Raw genomic sequence first — 15,033 nt, forward strand, 5'->3', positions numbered from 1 at the left:
AACAATTCATGGTGCTTCCTTATTCAAATGAAAGCAATATATCATTCGGATATATGGTTTCCAAGATATAACAGAGCAAAAGTACTAATACTTCTTGTGCTTTTAACTACATTTATGGTTTGTTGTGCTAACTAATCTACTATCTTTTAACCTACAGCACTTGAACAACAAGCGGAACATGAACAACAGCAGCAACATCATCAACAGCAACATTTCACTGACCAACAACAACAACAACAGCCTGCTGAATCGCAATAAATCGCATTCGATTATTGGATTGCACAGCAGCAAGTACGAGTCCTCGACGAAGGACAACTACAGTGCGAAGAACGTGAACCTGAAGAACCAGCTGCTGAACGGCGGCATCAAGAGCGACACCTACGAGAGCGTCTGTCCGCCGGAGGACGTGGCCGAGCGGACCAAGCAGACGCACAAGAACTCCATGATCCGGAACAACCTGGCGGATGCCTCCACCAACAACAGCAGCAGCATCAGCGGCAGCATCAGCAACATCAGCAGCATGAGCAACATGAGCAACATGAACGGCGGCAGTCAGAGCAGCAGGAATCTGAAGCGCGTCTCCTCGGCGCCGCCAATGCAAAATTTGGCAGTGGGTGAGTCTAGTATATATATTACCTATCACAGTTATTGACTTCTAAAAGTTGGTTCTAAATCATTCATTTAATTTAATTTAATAATATATAATTCTCAAATATTTCAATCACTGACCTTATATTTATTTAACTGCTTTAAAGCATTTGTATAATTCTTAGAAATATCAAAATTATTGTTCTATAACCACAGAGATTTTAGAAAAATTTAACAATATGCATATGCAAAAATAAATTATGCAAAACCATTATTTTTTACAAATTACAATGTCCAAATAGTTTCTCTGCATACTTTTAGACATCAGAATAAATGCTTTTACATACTTTCAAGTTTAAACTCACAGAATTGTTTAGAGGAAACATGTATAGGTGTTTTAAGGTCTTAATAATTTGTATTTAACTTTCTGAAACCTGTGAATAACTAGAATTTCTTTTCTTATCCCCAAGTTAATGGACCACCTCCACCCCCCTTGCCGCCACCTTTGAGGGCACCCCCTCAGCAGCAGCGCAACAACTTGAACGCCGAGCAGCCAAACAACATGAACGGCAGCAACAACATCTACAAGAAGAATGTGTTCGGACCGAATCAGGGTCCAACCACCGCCAGTGGAGCTCCTCCTCCAGTTCCGGCTCCCAATCCCGTGGTCACCGATGCCGTGGACTCCGATTCCGGACTCGAGGTGGTCGAGGAGCCGAGCTTGAGGCCATCGGAACTGGTGCGCGGCAACCACAATCGCACCATGTCCACCATTTCGGGTGAGTCATAAATATTTACATAATATTTTACACTAGGTTAGGGTTTAAGTTGTACAAACTTTAGAAATTACGTTGCTTAATTATTGAAAAAAATATTGAGACAGGTGTATTTTATATAGGCATGGGTGCATAAGAATTCGTTTAATCATAAAAAGTCATAATAGGTATTAATATTTTAAAGATTTATTCAAGATCAGTAGCCTCTCAAAAAAGTGTCAGTTCTGAAGGCTTCTCCCCCGAAAAACAACTTTGCTTAAGTGTTACGTTCGTTTCCCGAAAAGTTTTCAAAATTTCCAGATGCTCCACCAGATTGGGCACAATTGGCATAACTTTGAGTACGTTAAAAAAGGGGGAGTACGATGAGCGATTCAAGCCAGGATATAGTTGTGAACGATATAGATTGCTCAGAAACTGAGACGTCCAGAGATTCGGAGATCAAGAGGCCCAGGGAGATGAATACGAAGAACACCTATATCATTTATAGCGCCGGCAATCCGACTCTCTTTCTGGACTCCTTAAATCCAAACAAGATATGTGAAGAGGATCGCCAGCTCTTGGATTGTCATCTCTGCAGTGTTAAAGTGACCAAGCCAGGGTCACCGATTTGGCCAAATCCTTCAGTTATTACTCTAGGCATGAGTGACGGCAAACGGGAGGGAAATTCTGGCCATGGAGCTTGTGCCCCAAGGGGAAAACCTCGGAAAACCCACCTTTCCCGGTTCCTGTGCCACCATTGCAGTGGGGGTAACTATTACTCGAAGACCTCCATGTGCAAACATCGCGTCAAGAAGCTGGCTAAAAGGGGCGATGATGCATTCAATTAACTAATTAAAGTTCCACAATCGTACGACCAGGTCTTTGAACTCCACTAAAATCATTGGGGGTTCCGCATCGTCGGTGGCTTGTGACCACTTGTCCACTGTCCATTGTTCGCCTTGATTGATCAATTAGGGGAAATTCGCCAGTCATGTTCATTTCGGGGGGAAATGGCAGCCAAGTGCCCTGCAGTGAGTGAAGACTGAAACGAGTTGCCCGCGGAGAACCTGATCTTCCATCGGTAGTCGATGGCTGTCCATCGGATGGGATAATGGTTACATCTTGATCGAAGTGTTGGCTTTTGAACAGTGTGAGGTAATGGATGTGTTAACAAAGCCATACTAATCATGTCGTCAGTTTGGAAAATATTAGTTAGTTAATTAGGAGATTTTGTGATTGTTATGAGATTGTTATGATGGGTAACCAGTGCTCTCAGTTAATACAAATTAGTTTTGATAAGTTTATAAACAGCCAAAGTATTATAAACATATTTGCCTTTTTTAAGAATAAAACATTTATTAATTAAATATACCCCATTTATGTATAAATGTGTATCAAGTGCCATTTTAAAAGCTTTAACCACATATTTCAACATATTTGAGACCTAAGGATACGATTGCTAATCATTAGTTAGAAATCTAAATAGCCGTTTTCCTAGTCGAATAGCAGACATTTAAAAACAATACCCCTCATTATCACACAATAAATATCGGGCCCGACTTAATTGCCACAATAGCCGTAACTGCAGAAGAAAAAAACAGAAAAATGCGAATGATAGCTGCCATGTTTGACATGTGTTGGCTCCGATTTTCCATTCGTTAATTGCCCATTATGTCCGATGGGGCAGGAGAAATGGAGAAAGGGGTAGAGGCGGCGAAAAGGGGAGGGGCAATTGGCGGAGAGAGGCTTTAATTGATCCGACGTTCACACGATAAGGCGGCAAAGATCCGTGGAAAATGTGGCCAAAACAAAGAAGTGGAAGTCGGACTGCACGGTGGAAAAGTGAAAAAGTGGAAGTGCCAGCGATGAAAACAATCCCAGCCACTTGACTGCCGTATAAAGCATAAGTCATGAGATATGAGATATGAGCCACACTCGACAAAATGGAAAACGTGTGCAATCTCATACATTTGCTTGCCTAGCTCAACAGAAACAAAGATTGAATATAATTCTATTAAATATTAATGTTATATAAATATAGAAATAAGAAATGATCAAGCTGCAATTGCTTGGGATAAAATCTGTTACATTTAAATCCAATATTTAAATATCTTAAATTGAATATCTTTTAGATGTTGTTTGGATTTCTTCCTTTATTTAAATTTTTTGGTGTGAAAGTTATTTTTGGAATAGTAAATTCGGTTTCTTATTTGTTTTTTAATATTTAAACAAACATTGGCTGATTATAAAAAAAAGGGCTACAATCAGAGAAATAGAATAGAATCCTGGATTCGAATATCAACATGTAGACATCAAATCATATTCCGAGAAAAGGTTTTCTGAGATGTATGCAAGTGTGAATTCCTCTCAGCTTTTCAAAGTGTCTGAACCAACATTGCTGTCAATTGTCGTTGGGTAAGAGGCCTTCAAACAAATGTATGTATATACCACATACACTGGACATATGGCATCTCCGATTCGCGATGAGGAAGCTATTTGCCAGCCACAAGTCGCGAAGGTCCCACACACATTTGGCCACAATAATTGGCGACCGACGAACCGCCACCCGCACCACCGCCCACCACATGTGCCACGCCCCCTCGTGGCAATCGGCTCGTGGATCTGCGAAACTTTTACCCACGAAAGTGAACGTGTTTCCGAGGCAGCGGTCTCTCTCTCTTTTGGAGCCAATGCGATCCGTCGTCGTCTTGGGTGAATAACTTTGGCGATGGCTTGAACCCAGTTCAGGCTGCCAACGGAGCTCGCCCAGGCAACATCGTCACCCGAAGTTTCCCCGATTTATCCGCTTTTCCGCTTTTCCGGCCATCAATCTTGCGTTAACTCAAATCGTCAAATCCTGAGAATGTGCCTAACTTAATACCGTGATCAAAATGAACATGCTGGGCTCGGTTAAGATGCACAAGAACTCGCGTCGAAATTACTTCACGCTCAGCTTTCACCGGTTCGATATCTTTCGGTGTAAGTGATTCCCAAAAATAAATGCTATATGATAAAGGGTATCGATATATATAGCTTGTGAAGTGTTTTTTATATGATAAACCTTACACAACCTCTACTGAGATGGATTGTTGTGTTCTCAATTCGATTCCGAACTTCACTTGATTTTTGCAAACTTAATCTACGGTGTGTTAGTGTTATTTGTCAAGTGTTATTTGTCAAAATAATAAGTGTTATTTTTTTTAAATTTGCTTTAAAATAACTTATATAAATGCAATGCAAATTAGCTTTCATAATGCAAATAAATTGTAAAGCAGTGATAAATTCTTGTTTACCTAATTAAAATTATGTCTCTTGGTAATACTGAATTTCTTTTCTTTTCTCATCATTACCCTTAAAATGCAATTCTTCCTTTAAAATTGTTTGTATTTAAACTTAAATATATCCTTCATAATTGTCTTTCCAAAAATATGGAGTAGAAAAAAGTACTACTGCAAACATTTTGTTTTGTGATTGTGTAATATAAAATACATTTTTAGCTGGGTCTTAAGTTAAAAATGAATGTCAATTTTATGCTTAACAAACTCTCAACAGGAGAAGAAGTCATAAGCATAAAATTCCCTTTTATTTTTAACTCGAAGACCAAACTTTGTTATTCAAGTTAAAAATGCAATACATTTTGTTATGCTTTAAAACTATTTTGGTTGCCTTTGTAAAGGCCAAGTATCAGGCATTGCACTCGTAAAACAGCTAACAAACAAAAAAAAACCGAACTAGACATCAACTCCAATTTCAAATTTCACCGCGGACTTGACAAGTGCAAACCGCTTTGCTCCGCACAAATTAATAGATAAATGTGTGGGGACATGTGGAAAAATGCGCATTTCGTTCGCTCTTTTTTGCTGCGGATCGGATAAATCAATTCAATGCAAACTGGCTGGACTCGATTGCCAGTGGTTTTGGCCATAAGAGCGCAGCCATGAATCTGCACCAGCGACCACGTAACGATCGCCGGGGAAACGGGTTACCAGAGGCCGTGAAAGTTGGGGACTCGGCGCGATCGGGTTTAGATGGGGTCTGGCCAATTAACTGGCTGCCTGGAAATTGAATTCGGGGAGACACAAAGAGGCGGCCCGGGGTGTCTTCCATGGAAACCGCGGCTAATTCAATTTTTATGTGGATACTCCCACGACGACGACGACGACGGCAAGGGAGCCATTCTTCCGTGTGTGGGGATAATCAGCCGACTGTCGAATGGATTTCCCAGGAAACTGCAAGCTTTCCATTCCCATTTGGGCTAGATCAAGGAAAACCATAGGGAAAATAATGAACATAATTGGAACCAGAGATTACATTATGAAATTGACATAAATTACCCATGGGCTTCTGTAACCCAATCTTTGATTTATTCTTTTAACTTTTAACGAATGTCTGGCACGAGGTTCCAGCAAGAAATGTATGGACTTTTAGCCTCAATCAAAGGCACATTTGAATGCTTATCACCTGCAGACTTTCCTAATCTCAGACACCCTTAAGTTTGCCCCGTGTCCACTTATCATCAGCCTAATGAAACTTTTGCCCTGCAGCTTTGTCTGCCCTATCTAAACAAAATACACGATTATACATACATATCTGTAAGCAATTAGTAATCATATCTCCACCTAATTAACTTAAAGTGTAAATGTATGTAGCTCTTCAGTTAGGTTTTATGGGTATTCTTTAACTGCTAATAACACTGCATATATATATATACAGTTATTTTTTTATTCGGTATTAATGCTAATGGTGGAAAAACGTTATACTTCCATTTGGTCATTAAATTATTATGAAATAAATATAATTAGCAATACAAATATAAAATAAGACTCAGTAAGGCAGTATAAAAACACAACTAATATATTTTTAGAAGGAATTCTTATAGTTTTCGCATGAAAAGAAATGATATAACAAATTATAGTTTCACATGTAACTTAAATTATTGAAGTTATAAATATGCTTCTCAGTATTTTGCACTTATTGGCCATTTCTTGACTCAGCTTCACTTAGTCACTGCCGTTGGGCTACTGCTCAGATGTAATTTATTTGATTTAGTTATGCCCGTGCTCGTATTTGTATGCAACTGGGGCTCCGGCTCCTCCAAATCTCCGTCTGGTGAAAGGCGCCTACGCAGCGATCCATTGTGGTTGGGTTTTCGTATTTTCAGCATTTTCTTTGCTTAGTTGCTGGCTGCTCAAGTTAGCATGACCAGAGTCAGACTGATAACTGCTAACCCACAAAACTCATAAATAAATTGGTTCAATTCCAGCGAACAAGAAAGCCAAGCTGCTCAATGCCAGCAGCACAAATGGAGTTGGTGCCGCCAATCCGGAGGAGTCCCGATCTGGAGGAGGATCTGGTGGTAATGTTACTGCCGCCGGAGCAGCCAATAATGCCCACTTTTATGGCTATGCGGAGGGGCCGAAGGGTCAGAGGGGAAATGGCAATGGAAATGGGAATGGAAATGGAAACTATCCCAACCAGCAGCCGCATTATCCCAGCAACCAGCCGCATCAGTACACGCCCAGCCTCTATGGTGGAGGCTCCTCCGCCGAGGACCACTACGAGCTCACCCAGCAGCAGCAGCAGATCTACGGGGAGAGCCATCTAGCGGGCGGACAGCGGACCGGCGGACCCAATCTGGTCAACAAGCAGCTGGTGCTGCCGTTTGTGCCGCCCAGTTTTCCCAATAAATCGCAAGACGGCGTCACGCATCTCATCAAGCCGTCCGAGTATCTCAAGAGCATCAGCATCGACAAGCGTTCGTGTCCATCCTCCGCCCGGTGAGTGATGTCCCTCCTTCCCCCAAAATATCTCCTGTCCTCCATCCTCCATCCCCCATCCCCCATCACCCATCCTCTGACTTTCAATTAGCACATGGCAGCCGATTTAATTTGGCTGAACATCTCGTGCAGCTGCTTTTATAATTAGTATCGGCGGTACAGTTGCCTCGCCTCAATTAGCCAAAATCCAGCAAAAAATATAACATATAGAAAATAAGATACATGGCTGCAAAGACGCTTGGCTGCCGCTGGGCAATTAGCAGCTAGCAGATGGCTAGATCACAGCGATGCGGCTTTTCCATGCGGGAAAATAGCTAAGCCAATTTTAGCTGAACCAGTTTTCATTTTAACCAGTATCCAAAGAAATGTTGCGAGTTTTTTAAAACATTTTTTGTAGTTGTCTATTGTTATCTACACATTTTGAATAAGAAGTAACTTTACCATTTGATAACAAAAATAATATAGTTTTAGGTACATAAATTCATAAAGAAAACATACAAAAGTACAACTTAGTATGCAATTATACAAATGTAGTAATACTTAGTTTCCCCGTTTGGTTTATTTATTCATTTCTTTATTTATAGACTTTATTTTTAAACGAGTGACTATTTATTAAAGATATGAAACATATAAATAATTTAAAAAAACATCTAAATCTAATCTAAAGCTTGACTGGAAACCAAGCTTAATTCGCAACACTTTTGCTGAGAGATTTGCCACTTCCTCTGCCGCTCAAGAGTGCATGAAATTTTATGCGTGCCACTTTGCGGCCTGCCACTTTTCTTGCCACAGTTGTGAAGTTGCAGCCGCCACTGCAACTCAGTTGCAATCCGAAGATGATACTGCGCACACGCCACGCCTGGCGCAGGTCCGCCCACTGCCCACTGAACACTATCCACCAACCAGCAACCACCCACCACCCACTACCCACTACCCACCACCCATTATCCAGTGAAAGTGGCCAAGATCTCTCGCTAATCAGACGCACTCCACCCACAGCTCCACGGACACCGAGGACTACATGCAGATACAGATCGCCCAGCAGCAGCAGCAGGTGCACCACTCGCAGCTCCACTCGCAGCATCCGCAGTCGCATCCGCACCACCCACACCCCCATCCGCATCCGCATCCGCACCCGCACCACCCCCACCAGCTGCATGGAATGGGCGAGCAGCCGCCGCTGCCGCCTCCACCGCCGCCCCTGCCCCACGGAATGCTGCCGCCGCAGCCCCCGATGGGTCCGCCGATGGGCGGGGCAGGCGGCCAGGACGCCACCATGTCCGGCAAGTCGCACAAGCCGAAGAAGCCGCACGGATCGGCGCCCAACAGCCAGGACACGGCCACCAGGAAGCAGCACCAGCCCCTGTCGGCCATCTCCATTCAGGATCTGAACAGCGTCCAGGTGAGCGATGATCCTAATCCTTTGGGCATTACCAGTTAACAATTATAAGGACTTAAGTTCAGTGTCTCAAAAAAAGTACATGTGGTAAAGTTAATCTTACTTATCCAATTATCCCAGTCCCATTCCCAATCACCATGATTTTCAAGTTCAATGGTTTAAAGATCATTAGAAAATAAATTTGTATTTTGTTTAAAACTCAAGTTTTATGTTGCCAACGTAAGAGCTCTAGAAATTTCGGGCAGTCTACAGTTCTTTCCGGTGGTTTTCCAATCCAATAAAAAGTTTTTAAAAACATTAAAGGTCATAGGATATCTTCTCAAATATTTAATCCATTAAAATAAAATCAAAGGAGTTGTAACAAAATGAGACAAGACGAGCAATCACATACTTAACCCATTAAAATAAAATCAAAGGATTTGTAACGAAACGGGACAAGACGAGCAATCACTTATCATCCCTTGCCAATCCATTCCAATCCCCTCCAGCTGCGCCGCACGGACACGCAGAAGGTGCCGAAGCCCTACCAGATGCCCGCTCGCAGTTTGAGCATGCAGTGCCTGACCTCCAGCACGGACACCTATCTCAAGTCCGACCTGATTGCCGAGCTGAAGATCTCCAAGGACATACCCGGCATCAAGAAGATGAAGGTGGAGCAGCAGATGGCCAGCCGGATGGACTCGGAGCACTACATGGAGATCACCAAGCAGTTCTCGGGCAACAACTACGTGGACCAGGTGAGTGTTTTGATGCCAGCGGATACCCAAGCGAACGGTGGCTAAGAGGCGGGTCAAAGATCTACTTGCAGATACCGGAACGGGACCAGGCCGGCAACGCCATTCCCGACTGGAAGCGCCAGATGATGGCCAAGAAGGCGGCCGAGCGGGCCAAGAAGGACTTCGAGGAGCGGATGGCCCAGGAGGCGGAATCGCGCCGTCTCTCCCAGATTCCCCAATGGAAGCGGGATCTGCTGGCGCGGCGCGAGGAGACGGAGAACAAGCTGAAGTAAGTGGGTGTGCGGCTAGTGGGGAGTGGGGCGTCTCCTGACCCCTGGCCTCAATTGTCTGACCTACTTCTAGGGCGGCCATCTACACGCCCAAGGTGGAGGAGAACAACCGGGTGGCGGACACCTGGCGGCTGAAGAACCGCGCCATGTCCATCGACAACATCAACATCAATCTGGCCGGCATGGAGCAGCACTACCAGCAGATCCAGTTCCAGCAGCAGCTCCAACAGCAGCATCAGCAGCAGCTCCAGTTGGGCAACAAGGAGAACCATGGCGAACTAAAGGGTGCTGATCAGGATCAGGAACAGGGCGGTGTTGGTATCGGCGTCGTTGGAGTCCAGGAGCTACTCGAATCCCCGGAGGGCAGTCAGGGACAGGCCGAGGAGGAGGAGGACAACATCATCCCGTGGCGCGCCCAGTTGCGCAAGACCAACAGTCGCCTCAGCCTGATCTGAATCCACATATCCAACCCAAATTCCAGTCTCAACTTCTAAGCGGTGCATTTTTTTTTTGTTTTTTTTTTTTTGTCGATTAACTTAAAGCATGTGCAATTCTAAAAAGAAAAAAAACCTTAATATAAACGATTAAAACTAAGCCTAAGTTCTAGCTACTTACATTGTACTATATGCATTATCATATACCCCTATTATTACACCTAATTATACTCCAGGTTTTTTTTTTTTTTTGGCAAAAAGAATATTGTTATTCCTAGGGGGCAGTATCGATCGCAAGGCGAACATCCGCATATATCTAATCTTAACTGCTGTCCTTGAGTTCCATTTCGGTGTTGTATTTTTTACCATTTTTACTCTCTAACTATTATTTTATTTTTTTTTTGTGACTCGGCTTGAATTTATTAAGTAATGACATTAATTTAATTGTCTCGGTTAAGCATTTTTTTATTGTTATTTGTTTTTATATACGCGGCTCAAACAATATTATTATTAATTACATATATACACGAATACATAATACATCTATAAATAAACAAACGAACGAATGAATCAATAAATACATATATAATTTAAACGTTTGTAATGTTTACTTTTTAGGGAGAGACTTTTCCGCAGTATTTTTCATTATGACTGCAAGGATATTGCCAGGTTTTCGTCCAAAATAAAAGCAAAATAATTTGAATTTGAATTGATAATATTTTTTTTAAGCCTGTTAACTTATAATTGGCATTAGTTCCTAGCGATATCTTGGGTGTTATTTGTATATATACATATATACTATGTATATTGGGAACCCCCCAAGCCGAGTGACCCCCAAATAAGAAGAAGTTCTATTGCTCTGTTCATAATCTCATGGTTTTATTACCAACTTCTGGAGCTGCTTACGTCATGCTGGCGATGCAGGTGTTGATGTTGGGCACGAAGGCGTTGCAGCCGTTGACCACCTTGTTGGTGGCATCCACGTAGCAGGCGCCGGTCTTGAAGGGCAGGTCGTGTCCCTGGTGGATCATGGTGTTCATGTGGCGCACCAACGACATGGTGGCGCAGAAGGCCTTGAAAGTGCAGTGGAAGAAGCTCTTGGTGGAGGAGACGACGCCGCGGGTGGAGGTGGCGCAGAGCTGGGACTTCAGGTTGAGGATCTTGTTGCTGGTGGCGATCATCTGCTTGGCATTGTCCAGCATGGCCTGGACGTCCTTGGGAATGGCCCCGGTGCAGCTGGCCAGGTCGTCCACGTAGTTGGTGCAGGTGAGCAGCACATTGGCCACCTCCTCGACGATGCACTTGGTGCCGTTGATGCCCTTGTAGCCAGCCCACAGAACCTTGCGGCAGCCGCTGATGAAGCCGAACTGGTCGACGCCCATGAAGTCGTTCTCCTGGTCGAGCAACTCGGTGGCGATCATCTCCTCAAGCTCGGCATCGGTGAAGGCCTCGAAGTCCTCGAAGTTTCCCAAGGCATTGGCCTAAAAGTTGGTTGGCAAAAGGTTAAAGATTAAAGACGACGGGCAGAGGATTAGGTCTAGAATTTTATAAAAGGACTTTTACAAATTATGTATCCAAATATATTATATTATTATATATATAACACTGCTTAGTTTTAAAAACTGAATTTAAATTGTTAGTAATCAAATAAGTAGCTTAAAGTAATTTATTCAAAAACCAATTTAGAAGTTAAAAAAAAAGGATTGCACTTTTAGGAAGAGAAATTGTTTCACGGGTATTAACAATATACTTTTTAAAGGCACAGAATTGTTGATTGCTTATTAAAAAAAAGCGTAAAAAAAAAACAGTAGACGTTTGTTTATATCAACGTATCTTTTTGGGTTTTGTTTTTGTCACACTTTTTGGATTTATCAACTTTTGGCAGTGTGGTAGGTACGTTGGCACTTGAGTGAATTGTTTTGTTTTATTTAAGTTATCAGTCGGCTGGATTTGGGTATGTTCCCTGGCAACCGGCTAACTTACGTTGGCGGTGGTCAGGAGGAAGCTGGCCGAGGCCACAACCAGAAGGCACAGGCTGATCACTTTCATGTTGCTGGTGGATGGTTTCACTGGCGAATGTTTGCTGATCGATCCGTGGGGTTTGTTTTATATAGAAGATCTGGACGGGCCATATCAGTGAAGTGGCGATCCGGCTGATTCGATTTGGACAACTACGTTCCAATATGAATATACCATGCGTTGATATGTAGGTTTAATTAACGCCACCCAAAGTCCGAAACTAATTTTGTATTATCTATGCAGTGTGGACACACACGAAAGTAGATAGCCAGGGGGCTTCTTTCAGTGGGTGGTGGCCATGCCGATAGCTCTGCAAGATCGCCCCCAGATAGGTGTGTCCATATCTTGCACAAGCTCTCGATGCTGCACCTGCACAATCTCCGGTTGACTGTTGCTCCCAGGAAAACGGGAGTATTTAATTTTAGAGTCGCCCATCAAAACAAACCCCTTGGAAAAGTCACCAATCGATGTTAACTGACACCTTTTAAGTATATTCAAATAAATCTAATAAATTAAATCTAACCTCACCAATAACAAAGAATTCTAGTGGAATAAATTGGTAAATAAATAAAAAAATACAAATTTTATGAGTCAGTATTGAGCATGTTAATAAGTTTCAAAATGTTGTTTTTGTCACACTCCAATTTTTATCAATATTCTGTGTGTGATTATTGGTAAGAACACTTGCAATAACAAAACATATTGGAAAGAGTACTTAGTTCTTTCTGTTTTAATTTTATTTATTTAAACTTTAGATCAACTTAGGTAGCAGACAGATAAAAAGATAATACGAGACACAATATTCTAGAAACATTATTGAACTTAGGCCCGGTTTTTCGACCACATGCTAAGCTAAAAAAAGATTACAATTTTTTAAGATTTTTGAGAAACTTTAAAGCCTACTTTTACTATCTACCACAAGCGTGAAAAATCGATCACTTTTGTTTAATTGATCAGCTCCACTGATAGCATTAATATATAGAAGGGGAAGGTAGGAATTTCCAATCAATTGTCTTGTCAACACAATAGATATAGAACCAAAGCAATAAGAAGTCATGACACGGTAAGCTATGATATGATATCATAGAAATTACTTACCTATTTGATTACATTCTTTATGTAGATTATACTCTGTGTGTTTCGATTTATATCTTTTCTTCTAAACAGAAACAACTAGAACTATTTGTATAACAAAATTGAAGACTCAAAAAAGAATTGATTATATAATAGAATGTATATTTATGTACATTCAGATGTGTACTTGTACATTTAAAGTGATTTATTTCGTTTTTGATTCTGCATTAAATGCATTAAAAAGGTATACCACACCTTATAAATGAAACGAGTACAATATTTCCCTGCCAAATAAGGAATAAACAAAAATTGTGATATCACGGATTTTTTAATGCATGCTTGAATCGGTTGGGGGACTTAAGCCCTTTAAGAGGTGAGCTGGGAGCAGCTGACCATGTTCTGGGGGAAGGCGGTGTAGTAGGTAGTCAGGGTGTTGACTGCGTCGGTGACACAGACGGCGGCATTCGGTCCGGTTTGGGGGATCTTCTTGGCCAGGCTGATGGCCTTGTCGACCTGCTTCTTCAGGGACCACACCTTGCGCAGGGTCTTCACGAAGCAGCTGTTGGTGATCTTGGCCTGCTCGTCGTCGGCCAGGACGCACACGTTCGACTTCAGATTGATGATGTCGTTGCAGGTGCTGATGATCTGGGCGTTGGCGTTGATCAGATTGGTCACATCCTTGCTGGCGGTGACGCCACAAAGGAGCACATTGCTGTTGAACAGCTTGGCACTGTCCTGGATGCCCACCACCCACTTCAAAATACAATTGAATCCCTTGAGGCTGCGCAAAGCGATCTTTATGGCTTTGTAGGTGGCATTTAGAAAGCTGAAGTCTTCCACCGCCACATCGCCATCGGTCAAATCGACCAGCTCCGGCGAGGAGTTCTCGCTGGGATAGGGCACCACCAGTGCATTTACCTGGAATTTAAATAATTATCATTATATCATAGAACTTAAATATATTTTTAAGCAGCAAACTTACGCAAAACAGGCACACGGCCAAGGCAATAATGGTATACTTCATGTTGTTATTATCCAACTATTACCAACCATTTGCGCTCTGGCCCTTTTATATCGTCGTGTTTCTTAACCCTCTATGTGATATCTTTCCTTCAACCTTTTTTAAAAAACAATTCCAGAGCTACTACACTTACAATTACTTTTTAACATTGCTATTACTTAAGTCACTTATTTTTAAATCTTAAAATTTCACATATTTCGGTTTTTTGTATCATCTATCATCTTTAATTCAAATTGAAAAAAAAGATTCTCAAAATTCTTTAGAAGTTTTTGATATATTACTTATATATCCCATGGGTTCGAAACGGGTTAAGAAGAAATTCAACTTGAGCTAGTCACATTGACGCCCTGATAACGCACAAAGCCAATTGATCATTTGGACATCAAATATATATTTATCGCAATATTTAAAAAACCCATGAAAGACACAACCCGCACTTATCAATAGATAATGATGGGTCTTGAAGGCCTATAACAATAGATTGATAAACAATAATATTTTTTAAATCATATTTCTAGGCTGCATTTTCTGGCTTCAAATATCTTCAATTGCAAAACTACATTTAAATGTAATTTTGCCTACTTTTTGGCTTAAATAATAAATAAGAGAGAAGTTCCACTAACAATTCATAAGAAATATTGTTATAACAAAAAAACTACCCTTTATGAAAAATATTTTGGACAAAATCCGAAAAATATCAGCTCGAATTTTCGGTTTTTTAATCCAAACCCTTTGAAATAGTGGTCGAATGCTGGAATGGCATACCTCGTTAAATTCGTTACAAAATTTCCAACAAAATGGCGCTTACAGAAAGCTTACAAAATCAAATCTGATCAAAGAAATATATTTTCCCCAAAATTTGGAGTTTTTATCAGTATTTCCATTTCCAATGTTCACTTAAACTCTAGTTTTATCAGCGCATGTGTCGCTGGACACCTGTACGGCGATTTGATTTCATTG

General features: G+C 41.6%; 3 protein-coding genes across 9 annotated transcripts in view; 1 reads left to right on the forward strand and 2 right to left on the reverse strand.

The window, feature by feature from the left end:
* The window catches only part of LOC108045226 (uncharacterized protein DDB_G0283357), a 53,677-nt gene extending 43,293 nt beyond the window's left edge, over positions 1-10,384 (forward strand). For 4 of the 7 annotated variants that reach the window (XM_017124473.2, XM_017124480.2, XM_017124475.2 and 1 more), the window contains 7 exons: positions 158-614; positions 1,059-1,367; positions 6,607-7,120; positions 8,120-8,522; positions 9,008-9,256; positions 9,316-9,524; positions 9,599-10,384. In XM_017124473.2, coding sequence (XP_016979962.1) covers positions 158-614; positions 1,059-1,367; positions 6,607-7,120; positions 8,120-8,522; positions 9,008-9,256; positions 9,316-9,524; positions 9,599-9,980 — 2,523 coding nt within the window. In that variant the 3' untranslated portion in view covers positions 9,981-10,384. The remainder of the gene's footprint in view (positions 1-157; positions 615-1,058; positions 1,368-6,606; positions 7,121-8,119; positions 8,523-9,007; positions 9,257-9,315; positions 9,525-9,598) is intronic. The other 3 variants (XM_017124481.2, XM_017124476.2, XM_017124478.2) reach the window with 1 other exon arrangement.
* Positions 10,385-10,813: 429 nt separating this feature from the next.
* Positions 10,814-12,024, reverse strand: LOC108045203. The gene is made up of 2 exons (XM_017124431.1): positions 11,943-12,024; positions 10,814-11,440 (listed from the first exon to the last, which is right to left on the reverse strand). The coding sequence occupies exons 1-2, from the start codon at positions 12,006-12,008 to the stop codon at positions 10,862-10,864; spliced, it is 645 nt and encodes a 214-aa protein (XP_016979920.1). The 5' UTR covers positions 12,009-12,024; the 3' UTR covers positions 10,814-10,861.
* A 1,337-nt stretch (positions 12,025-13,361) lies between these two features.
* On the reverse strand, positions 13,362-14,098 carry LOC108045196. The gene is made up of 2 exons (XM_017124425.1): positions 14,035-14,098; positions 13,362-13,970 (listed from the first exon to the last, which is right to left on the reverse strand). The coding sequence occupies exons 1-2, from the start codon at positions 14,074-14,076 to the stop codon at positions 13,419-13,421; spliced, it is 594 nt and encodes a 197-aa protein (XP_016979914.1). The 5' UTR covers positions 14,077-14,098; the 3' UTR covers positions 13,362-13,418.
* Positions 14,099-15,033: the final 935 nt, after the last annotated feature.

This window comes from Drosophila rhopaloa, unplaced genomic scaffold (genome assembly GCF_018152115.1).
Source record: "Drosophila rhopaloa isolate 14029-0021.01 unplaced genomic scaffold, ASM1815211v1 contig_3, whole genome shotgun sequence".
NCBI classification, from domain to species: domain Eukaryota; kingdom Metazoa; phylum Arthropoda; class Insecta; order Diptera; family Drosophilidae; genus Drosophila; species Drosophila rhopaloa.

Excerpts from the sequence above, each read along its gene's own strand:
- LOC108045203 (XM_017124431.1), bottom strand. The coding sequence starts at position 12,008 with ATGAAAGTGATCAGCCTGTGCCTTCTGGTTGTGGCCTCGGCCAGCTTC. Across the intron at positions 11,441-11,942 it reads TCCTCCTGACCACCGCCAAC|GCCAATGCCTTGGGAAACTT; the intron begins GTAAGTTAGCCG and ends ACCAACTTTTAG.
- LOC108045196 (XM_017124425.1), bottom strand. The coding sequence starts at position 14,076 with ATGAAGTATACCATTATTGCCTTGGCCGTGTGCCTGTTTTGC. Across the intron at positions 13,971-14,034 it reads TGGCCGTGTGCCTGTTTTGC|GTAAATGCACTGGTGGTGCC; the intron begins GTAAGTTTGCTG and ends TTTAAATTCCAG.